Source organism: Poecilia reticulata, chromosome 11, assembly GCF_904066995.2.
Source record: "Poecilia reticulata chromosome 11, P_reticulata-male-v2, whole genome shotgun sequence".
In the NCBI taxonomy this organism is placed as follows: Eukaryota; Metazoa; Chordata; class Actinopteri; order Cyprinodontiformes; family Poeciliidae; genus Poecilia; species Poecilia reticulata.
The window spans coordinates 19442111-19453878 of record NC_088840.1 but is presented as its reverse complement, the minus strand read 5'-3'; the positions used below and the strand labels follow the sequence as shown (position 1 = coordinate 19453878).

Here is an 11768-nt window from a genome sequence, read left to right as displayed (position 1 = left end):
TGCAGGGGAAATTAATTCATTACCGTGGTGTCATAGTCTCACAGTGTAAAATTTGGAGAAAAAAAAATCCAACCTTTAAGGTAGTATTAGTAGATTTAGTGGGAGGAAATTCAATGTTTTAGCCAAACTTGATGATTGGAAATATAAGAAAATATGGCTTTCAAGTGAGGCAGATGTTTAATGTTCATAACTCAGGAAATGGTTCAGCAAAATTGTTACTGGCCAGGCAGAATAAAGACCCATCTTTGTCTTGACACAAAGGAAAGTGGAATAAAAACATAATTTGATTGGACAGAGTACCCAAAAATCATACTGAAGGAAGAATATAATATTTTTACTCAAGTAAAAGTAAAAAATAACCGTCCAATGAAAAAATACTCAAGTATTTGGTGTAAAGATTACTCAAGAGTAACTGATCTAAACTTTAGCCATTTAACATTTGACAATGACATCAAAAGAATGACCAAACTATAATTATGTGGAAATTTTTGGTATTTTAAATACTAAAATAAAAATAATTCACAATTTCTTTCAATATATGTGATAAAACTTTTTTGAAGAAAAAAAAAAGGTGTATGTCTGTGTCTTGTTAATTTTTGGTAAAAACAAGATTTCTCTCCATTCAGTTACTCACAGTCGGTCGAGTATTCAAACATTTTACTCAACAAGAGTAGTGATACTTCATAATAAAATTACTCAAGTAAAAGTAAAAAGTAAAAATACTCCCAAAAGTACATTTCTTTCCTAAAAGTTACTCAAGTAACTGTAACTGAGTAAATATAACTATTTATCAGCTCTGAACGCAAGATAAACAAAACTGCAACAAAGGATGGAAATATTTCTTCTGTGCATATTCAAGTTTCACGTTTTGAAATAAGTGACAGATACCATTGAGATTTTTCACAATATTATTATTTTTTTGCATCTATGTGTTACTGAGAGGGTCCATGATTTTTTTCATGAAGAAAACTCAACATTTGATCAGGTAAGGTATATCTTGATATTTCACATGCATCATAGTGTAATTTGCTATTCTTCCTGATCTGTGCTCCTCCTGCAGCTGTGACAACACACTGCTGAGTTTCGGTGCGAAACGTGACTCATCACAGGGTTTTCCTGTCTTTTTTTTTTTTGCATTGCATTGCAACATCCGGGGGCCGGTCCTCAGTGTGGAGTGGGAGTGTCTGCGCGCTGCTCTCCTTCCCAGCATGAAAAACGCTGGAGCAGAAACACTTTGGCACAGGGCACATTGCTGCAGAGGAGAGAGCACGGCTTCAACACACCGAGGATTATGTCAGCTTCCCGTCGCATCGAGGGACGCTTCAACCAGCTGATGAACATGCACTGCCTCTGCTTCAGCTCAGCGGACACCCGTCGCTCTGTTTACCGCATGCTCTGCTGAAATCCCTCCACTACACGCTGCTGCGTCGGCTCCATCCCCATCCTCCCTCTTCTGCTCCTCTTCCTCCTCTTCCTCCTCCTCCTCTCCTCCGCCAGCTTTTCTGTAGTCCCGAAGCCAGGATGGAAAAGACGCTCTGCAGTCCCGGGACCAACAGAACCAACTCCGCGTCGTCGCCCAGGAAGCCCGAAAGTCGGAGCGGCTCGCACAGCCCCGGTTCCGGTTCTCTGGGAGGCTCGGCTGGAGCTGGAGGCGGCCGGGGGACGGTGCAGGGCAGCGGCGTGAGTCTGCAGCAGCAGCAGCAGCTGCAGCTGCATGCGCGCAGGAGGCAGCTGGAAGGAGTGCTGAGCAAATACACCAACCTGATCCAAGGCTGGCAGAACAGGTAGGCGCACGGACGAGGCGGGGGTGGGGGGGAGGGAGGGGGGGGCGAAGGTGGACACAGGATCACTATCGGTTCATGCTTCGTGTTGTTATTTGCTCCGTCCACGTTGCACTTTTTGCCCACCACGTCACTGTGACATGGAGGAGGGCTTTAGAGGAGAGTTCAGGCATTTACAGGCAGCTATAAAACACACAGAACCATTTATAACGGGCTGTCAGTCTGAAAGCTTAAAAAAAACACACACACACACACATCCTTTCTGTGTCAGAGTAACAATGAAAACAAATTAGGCTTTAGAAGAATAAAGCAGCAAAGTTGATTTCCTATAAAAAAAAGTCCTAAACACTAAGTTCGCTTTCACTTAAATTTCTGTTCTGCCTTGAGAAGATAAAAATCCTCTCCAGCAAAGTTTTAACTAATTGCAAGACTATCCAGCAAATGAGAGGAAATGGCCTCAGCATAATTAGCAAAAATGACTTTGCTCAAATAGTTTTACAGCCACAGTTTCTGTGTTAGTCATAAAGTGTTGTCAAGTCTGTTGCGTTTTAACTTTTAAAACGGGAACTAGTAACCTGTTTTTCAGTGGTGTCAGAAGTCGTTCGCTCTGTGACCTTGAACAGTTTGAGCGTGAAAACAAGCGGGACACTTCAGTTTTATTTCTTCACTTATCTTTCCCTGACTACCACAGATTAGATAGAATATCTGCTATTTGATGTTTACTAAGGGCCTGAAATGTGAGAGGTTTCTGTGCTTCCACCATCAGTTTATTTGTCAGGAACTAGTAAGTTGTGTTTCTTCCCTTAAACAAAAAAGTAGTTCCATGTTTAGTTCTCAAGTGTAAAAATTAGACCAGGATGATGTCAAGAAAGTGTCGTTACAATATTGTTACTAAATATTGTGGAGGTGATGCCGACGATGGTCAACCCTGATTTCCCTTACTCTTTTCTTTTCTTCCCATTGTTACAATTTCTATTGCTTTTACCATGCAGAGTATGAATACATGAGAAATTATATTTCAGATTTATTCATCAATTATTTTTGTCATGTACCAATAAGCATAAAGGCTTTGTGATTCCATGGCAACATCTCCCTCTTTTTGCTCACACCAGCTGTAATCAGTGGTGTCAGATTTCCACTGAGCCACACATTTTCCTTAGTATTGCTGTAGTCGTCAGAAAGCAACTTGAGTCTTTCGTTTTGATTGGGTAGAAACACACAACACTATAGGAAAATATCTGAGTTACTTTCTGATTAATTCTGCGATTGATTTTTGAAACACTTGAGAAATCCTTGAAATGTCATTTTCACCAACTCCTTAAATATTAACCCCTTTGTATTCTCATGTATAGACTAACATAACGTTGAAAACAGAAACAGCAGCTGAAGACTTTGCTTTTAGTTACGACCACCTTCAACGCACCATGAGATCGCTGATGATCTGTTTAAATTCTGTTTAAACTTGTTAGATTACAAAGTTTTCAAAAATAATTGCTAATAAATGGCCTTTGCCATTATTTTGGCTTTAATTACCGGTATAATAGTCAGAGAAGAAACGAATAGAAGCGATAAGGACGTAAAGGTCTGACTTCATTCATCTCTGCTTTACCCGGCGCTAGTCTCACTTCCTGCCTGCAGCAGCCTTTGCATTATTTTCTACAGGGTTTGATGGTCAGGACATGAGCCTTCACTTTATATTTCTACATTTGCAAGCAAGAGAAGAAGCATCATTAAGTAATAGTGGGTCTGATAGAGACGGGCAGAATGTGCGTAATGGGAGGAAACTTTCCTGTAAACAGGAACAAACGCACACTCAGCCGTCACCTAGCACTTATCTTACAGGGTAAATAATGATCTGTTTTGAAAAAAGAAGCCAAAGAAGAACTTGAATTAATTTCTCAATAGAACAAAATAGTTGAAGCTCCTTTATGTAAACAACAACAACAAAAAAAACAAAACCTAACTTGCACCAATGAACGGTTTAAGTTTGATATTCTCTTAAAATGTTAGCCCTACTTTGTTTTGGGTGACAGTATTTTTAGATAAACCCCCTTTTTTCTATCTGGAGCTGGTGAATTGTTTGTTTCTGCTTCTTGGTGAGAGCCTTTTATGCTGGAGCCAGAGTGGTGGCGAGACCCCATGCAGATAGCAGCCTTTGGAGGGCGAGAGCTGCCAGCTACAGGGAACATGATTAGATTGTAGTCGTGGCGGGAGGCTGGTCTTGCTTCAGCTTCTAATGATCAAAGCTGGTAGGTATGCACTGTCAAGGATAAGTTACCGCTGCAGGCAGCAGCTAATACCCAAATATGTTGCCACCGAGACAATGAGTCACCACAATCTCACCAAGGAAGTTTTGTTCATGCCAAAAACTGTCAGGAAACTATAAAATGCTGACTCTAATTTATTTAAAATACCAGAGGTGTTTCGCTTTAGAAGTGCATTAAAACAGAAAGTGTTCAAATGTGTTATTTTTCTTTTAAATAGAGGGACACAGTGCTACAGAAATGCATAAAAGCCACTAGATAAATTTAGTTTGAGTTCATCTTGCTTATTCTGCAAAACATTGGTTATTTCGTGTTCTCACAGCAACACATGCAAACCCTCAGAGGTTTTTGCTTGCTTGCTGCATTTAAAGGAGCATTTTTGTAGTCAAGCTATGATTCTCTGCAATTTTCTCCGCCAACAGAACAAAAGATGCATTTTGTTCTGTTGGAGGAGAACAACCAACAGACGAAATGTTGGCTGTTCTGACTGGACACTTGCAACACATAATTTGCTAGCAACTGAACTAATGTGCATGCAAACTGAGAAACAAAAGGAGTTCAAACTACAGAAATGGTGCGACATTAATGTCGTTTTGAAGACTTTAAACAGAAACGTTTCAGCCAGAAGACAACCTAACCGGTTTTAAAACGTGGAGAAGTTATTATTTGCCCCAATATCCACCTAAATGTGTGAGTTTGTGAAAGATGAACTTTCAGTATTAAGTTGTGTTAACTTCTGATTAATTTTGTCAAACCTCCAACAGTTGAATAAACGAGAGTTTTTAGGTTAGCATTTAAAAAACTGAAAGAAGAAAAAGACAGGAGTGGGAACTATTTCCCAGAATGCTTGGCGGCATGTTTTTGTATCCTGGGATGGAAGTGTGTTGCATTGATCAGACTCTGGTGTTTCATTAAGGCAAATGTTTATTTTAAAGCTTGAGGATCATGTCCTGTTCACACTAAATGTTTCTGAGCAGAATTCATTCTGATGTTTAATAAAATTAATTATCAAATCAGAATTTTTATTCATGCAATTTCAAACAAGAATTTAATTTATTCTAAAGCAAAATAAGTAGTCTAACTTGACAACGTGAGTGAAAAGGTGTGCTCCAAAAATAGGTGAGGGAGGTTTTTTTCTTGCATATTATGAAATTATTATTTGGTTTGCAGCATTAAGTTAAAACTCATAATTCAAGATTAATGAACATGAAAACAATGTTTAGAAAATTTGTTGTTTTTTTTGTTGATGAATCAACTTCATCAACTTAAATTTCTGAGTTAAAACCAAACAATTTCATTTCACTTTCAAGTTAAATCACTTTCAGATGTTTTACAGTGTGCTATGTCATTGCAGGCCCAGAGCATAACAGAGCCACTATCATGTTTTACATAAATTCCACATTTGGATGTAGGTTGTGCTTAGAAACTCAGTTTTTTTTAAACAAAATAATCAGTGGTATCATTATTTTTATGCCCAATAGTCTCTATATAATCAATGTAACTCAAGCATTAAGTTAATTCAAATTTAAATTAAATTCTCAACATGAAATTTCCACGCACTTTATAAATGTGTTCAATATGTAGATTAGCACATTTTAATTTGTAATGCTAAAAGTATTGCCTGCGCTGTAGTTTCATTTATTTGTACGGTAAAATGATCAACTCCGTCTGGTTCTCCGTTTTAGGCTGCTTTCTGCAAAATCCAATTCAGCGAATTATTTTGCAGAAAATAAAAGCATTGCTTTTTAAAGTGAAAGTTGAGTTGGCCTGCTTCTCCGCCTCATTCTGTCCACTGTTTGACCTCAACCTGCCGAGTTTTGCCCTGATTACGATGAAACGACTGTGGCTGCTCTGCTGTGTCAGAGACAGCTGGGCAGCTTTCAGGAGGAATTATTGTCCGTCTGCTGGATGCCAAGGTGGGTGAAGTGGGAGGCTGTCGGCCTGCAGAAGGAGGCAAAGATGAGCGTCAACCCAGTTTAGAAAGTCGGTTCAAAAGAAAACGTCAAGGATTGATTAATAAAACGCATCGTTTGTGAATATCGCGGTGATATTTTGATCAAAGCTCGCAACAGACTTCTTACAATAAGCTTTTGCTAACGCTGTTTTGTGATTTTGTGCCCTGGAAAGATGTTTAATTCATTTGAAACTTTTACATTTAGTTAATGTGGATCTTATTAGATGGGCCAACACAAATTCAAAATTAGTATTTGTCACAAAAAGTAATAAATTAATTAATCATATGGTAAATTAAAACAAACTCCATCATTTCCATTTGCATGATTTATCGTTCTCGTCTTTTCTGGATGACAGTCTGGTGTTTTGGTCTCAACTAGCCCAATTTTTGAATGACAGTTTTTTCTACAGAGATTTCATAATTCTTTTTGTTTTTTTCTGTTTACTTTGTATATTTAAAATGTCTCCTTGTTCATGTGTGGGTTCTCTCCTGGTACTCCCGCTTCCTCCCAAAGCCCTACAAACCGTTTTCATCAGTTGAATACTCTGAGTTGTTCTTATGATTGTGCTCATACATGGTATTGTGTCCTGTGTGTCTCTGTGTTGCCCTGTGATGGACTGGTGACCTGTACAGAGTGTACCCAGACCCAATGGCGGCTGTAAATAGGCACCTAATGGATCGATGTCTGTACCATCTCTGCTTATTTTACTAATTAAAGTACCTCAGGCTTAGTCAGACTGGATAGAGAGCACCTGTCACCATCAATATTTAACTCTTTCCACCTCAAAGCAGCAGCATGAAACTTATAAAAATGTTTTTTTTATATATTTGTTAAAACTGTCAAAATGTTGTGACAGAATAATATGAGATAATGTGTGACAAGAATTTAGCTCCTCTGCCTTATTTCTATATGTATGTACGAAACAACCAATCAGAGCAAGGGGGAGGGTGTTAGCACTGGCAATCATTCTCATGTATGTGCTGCTCACAGCCTCTCGCTATGCTACAGCTGGTTCACCACAACAAAGGCTGCTATGAATGCTAAGGCTAGTTAGCATGGCTATGATGGCGGCAGATAAATATTTTTAACACATTGAGCAGCACGTACACAAGGTTGATTGACAGCACTAAGATTGTTTTTGGAGTGATGCCTTTCTGCAGATGCCATTAAAAGCTCAGAACTGTTAGAACACAGTGACAGTTTTAGTGAATATGTAAAAAACATTTTTTGTAGAAATTACGTACTGTAGCTTTAAATGGCTTGTGAATCTTCCTAGGACTTTCTTTCTTCCAATAGTGTTTTTTTTCTTGCAACGCTTCCAAATGCACATCACACTTTTTTAAATTGATGTTGATTTTAAAGTACGGAAGGTGTTTTTACATGGAGAGTGTCTTAATGTGTGTATTCGGTGGAAGGATAATGGAAGCACAAAAATACCGTTTGGGTCATTTGGAGCCTATGAATGAAGCAAAGAGTATTCTTGCTGATCTGAAGCATCCACTCTTTACTGCCTTTAAACTGTTACCTTCAGGCTGAATGAACTGCGAAACAAGACAAATTATTCCCTTGTGTCAAAAGGACCTAAATGTGGACGCAAGAGGTTTTATTTATTTTTTCTTTTATGATCAGCAGCTCTGAACTATGTATGTGCTCATACACGGTATTGTATGAGCACATACAATACCACGTTTCTTTTCTGGGATCAAGTTTTAACCCATCATGCATTTATCATCTAGTCAGAACTTGGGTAACCCCGGTGCACACATGCATGGAAACTATCACCTGCAGAGGATGAAACTGTTGATTCTGTCTTTATATTGTCTGATGATGGAGATCATGTACTTGTTTACATTTTAGATGTTAATAATAAAGTATATATTCTTCCAGGGTTTCCCCCAGTAATTTATAAGCCTGGCGGGCCACCGGGCTTTATTTGCACCCCCGCCAGGCTATGCAACGTTTACTGATTTTTATTGTTTGACTGTTTAAAGACTTTACAGTTGGGATTTAGGTATTTTTAGTAACGTTTTCCAATAACACACAATTACCTAGTAATATTTTCAAATTTTCTGTCAACATTAAACATTTTTTTCACACACACACAAAAAATGGGAGGCTTAGCAGGTTTTCTGGGGGAAACCTTGTTCTACATATTTTATTTCCAGTTTTTGTGTTGGGACTATCACATATATATATATAAAAAAAAAAAAAAAAAAAAAAACTAAACTAAACAAAACATTGAAACCTAATATAGCCCGGTGTGTATACTTTCACATGGAGTATTTCTATAAAGAAAACACAACTGCTTTTAACTTTAAAAGATGGAAGAAACAAACATTTCAGTCGTGCTGTAAAAACATTTATTTGAGCCACATCCGAGCAAAGCCTTTTCCAATTGTTTAGAACATAAAGGTATTTATTTCCTCATCCAGCGAATGTCTGGTGGCACGATGTTTGGGCATTGCTGCAGCTCTCATAATTAAGCAGAGGATTTCTTTGGAGCAGCAGAGGAGATCACAGCAGTTTGCTGTAGTGTGACTCATGCTGTCTTTATGGCTTCCCTCCCTCGCTGCCTCATCCACTTTACACCACTCAGAGTTTTCAGAAGAAGTTCTGCGAGACTTTTTAATTTAAAATCCCTGCTCTGGTCGCCGTGGATGTAGCTTTGAGCCAGACATAAAACATCTGAACATTGTGTTTTTTTTTTTTTGGAGAATGAAGCCCTTTTTTTCTGTTAAGTTTTTGCTGAACAGTTAACATAAATTATGCAGGATTTCCGTTCTGCAGCTTCTGTGTGATTTTTTTTGCAGTAAAATTAGTTCTTTCTTTCCCACACAGAAATAGCGGAGTGTCCCACTGTGGCAATGTACTGAAGCAGTGCTGCAGAAGAGAAGGAAGCTGAGGCTTTATGAAACTGTATATGATCTGGGCTTGATGCCAACGTATGTGAGCGGGGAAGGGTACAGAGAGGTGGAGGGGGGAGAGCAGGAAAAGCTGCTCCTTCCTTTATGAACTGACAGGGAGATGATGCACTGATCTGCACCTTGATGCAGAATACCTGGGTAACTTTCTATTCCACGCACATGAAATGACTCTAATACATTTAAATGGTTTGATGCTCTGTGAAAATTCATTCTAGAGCAACTATAACTGTGTTTTACCTGACGGATTGTGGTTATTTTAAGGCGAAGGGAGGGATTTAACAGATGGATTTCCTCTTCTGCGGTGATCCTACCTGACATGTCTCAATTTCAAAGAGCCTGAACGGGGTCATCCGGCTTCATGAGAAAGATTTCTTTCAGTGCATCCACCTGCGCCAGTGGCGTGGCCTCAAGACGAATAACTCTGTGGATACAAATAGCTAACACTGTCTCAAACCTCCTGGACCAAAAACCGCAGTCACATCAGGAAAAATGATCCCATAAAATCCCTGAAGCGTCAGTTTACCTCTGTGTTGTGTAAAGGACTAAGATTAATTTACCCTTTTTTAGGGCATTGAAAAAAATCAATGTTTTATTTTAAACTGATTGAAATGTGAGATAAAACTTGATTAGACGTAACTAATCAATAACGATGATCAGTGTGTAATAGTAGGTCAAACCTAGTATTACTAGGTGTTTTGTTAGTGCTGTGGCTTTAAAAGTAATCTAATCCAGTTATAAGAAATCCATTCCCCCATCCCACTATTGAATATGAATGTAGCATTTCTTTGACGTACAAAGATAAACTGCTTGAAGTAAATAAAATTCCAGGTTCACATTTCTAATCATTTGATATGTAGCATAAGTAATATTATCTCCAGCTAACTGCTCGTCATGCACCAATGCTACATGCAATGCTACAGAAATGTTTCAGCAGTGAACTAGTAATACTGTTTGTTAAACTCATGCTAAGGTATGCAGACGCTCTGTCTGCCCCAGTTTATGCCGAATGTTTGAATGACTTATGAAGCAGCGCCATTTGTGATTCGTTATTTGCAGATAACTCGTCTATTGAAGGATTTCTTTTCATAGAGCATATCTAAAATATTTGAAAGAAAACTTGGAAAATTGAAACTGCTCGGCAGAATGCTACTTGACATGCCAATCCAGGAGCACCATTTATTTTCCTTGGCTCTTTGACTGTACAGAGAGGAGACGAGGAATACTGTAAATGTTAGCATCTGTGATTTCCTCTGTGCTTATTAATGTATATTATATTATATTTGGTGCTTGAACTATTAATATAGGAAGCTATGAGAATTTTTAGACGGGTATTCACACTGTATGCAGATCTGCATGTGATGTTTTAACCTACTTCATGCTGTAAGGCAGGTTCTGTTTAAGTAATTTCTTTATTTTAAAGATCTTGTAGTAATTGGCTTGGATTTTTAGCTTTTGAAATTCAAGCAAAAAGCCGTAGTTTTCAGTCACTGCATGATTTAATGAGCTTTTTAAAGAGAGCCGTGTTGGTGTTATAAGTTTATGCCCTCAAAAAATTACAATTACTTTGTCTCTTTTCTCTGGTTTTATTTCCTTCATATCCGCCAGTTACTTAGGCGTTGTAGTGCTTTAATCCCTTGGTTTTTATTTTTTACTTTGAATGTTAAAGAGCTTAAGCTCGGTTGTTAAAATGTTGTGCTTTCACAGCGCTTGTCACAGCAGTTTTAGTCTCATGTTTTCCCAAACAGATTAGAGGAGAGGGTGCCAGTATCTGGACAGTCTACTGGTCCCCAGGTGTTTAGCATTTAAAGCTATAAGCAGCTAATATCTAAAAGCGCCTGCAGCATTTAATTGTGGAAACCTGTGAAGGAGATGAGAGATGAGCCCAGGTTCATTTGGAGGGATTAGAGATGTTGGTCACGTTTCAGAGTGCATCATGTAGGGAAACACACTGTGTGTGTGTGTGTGTCATGTGGCATGCAGACCTGAGTGGAGCTAATTCTGCATTGCGTGGGTGGACATTTGTTAGCATGAAGTGCTGTTGTGTAGTGCAGGAGATGTATGTCTCTGTGCAGAATCGGCATAGAGGCTCTGCTGGGCGCACACTGCTGTCAGGCTGCTGCTGCTAATTCTAGGTGAAAGAACAAAAAATCACAATACACTCAAAGCTCCCTTATAAGATTTGTCGTTGGTGCAAATAACTTAAGCATATATAAATTATAATTTATTAGATTGTTACTTCATGTATTGATTCCCATGTGTAAAATTCAGGAGTTAAAGTAGTAAAATGTAAGCAAGCTTACATTTTGGCAGTTTGCATTTATATTAATTTGTAAATAATACGTAATGGCACATTGGCTTGAAGATGATTTGTTCATTGCAACTTGCAGACTAGAGCTGTGCAATACACTGATATATCAATGGTTACAATCGGGGCGCCTGCAGGATATTATCGGCGGGAATTATCGCACAAAACTGTCATCGCACCTAATCCACACGAACACAGTCGGATTCCCAACACGCGTAAACCGCACAAACCTAACCCACACAAATATGACACAGGCACATGGCACAGAAACAGCAGATCGGTTCCACATGACGCACGATGGTGAGGCGACAATGTTTGCTTAATTTCTACTCTTTTTGACAAATCTTTGACTAGATGTAACAGTTTAACTCTCTCAGTCTGGCGTGACGCTGGGGAAGAGCGCGGCAGGTGTCACGGTTGATCAGCGGAGAAGCGTCAGCGCTTCAGTTCCCAAACAAACACACACACACACACACACACACACACACACACACACCTATACAGGTCCCGGTGAATTGTAAGGACAATTTTTCCGAACC

General features: G+C 38.8%; 1 protein-coding gene across 3 annotated transcripts in view; it reads left to right on the top strand.

The window, feature by feature from the left end:
- The first annotated feature begins 573 nt into the window (after positions 1 to 573).
- The window catches only part of osbpl10a (oxysterol binding protein-like 10a), a 99305-nt gene continuing 88110 nt past the window's right edge, over positions 574 to 11768 (top strand). Inside the window, exons 1-2 of one of the 3 annotated variants that reach the window (XM_008422419.3) lie at positions 574 to 985; positions 1169 to 1784. In XM_008422419.3, coding sequence (XP_008420641.2) covers positions 1522 to 1784 — 263 coding nt within the window. In that variant the 5' untranslated portion in view covers positions 574 to 985; positions 1169 to 1521. Of the gene's footprint in view, positions 986 to 1049; positions 1785 to 11768 lie in introns of those variants that run through there. The other 2 variants (XM_081612996.1, XM_008422418.3) reach the window with 2 other exon arrangements.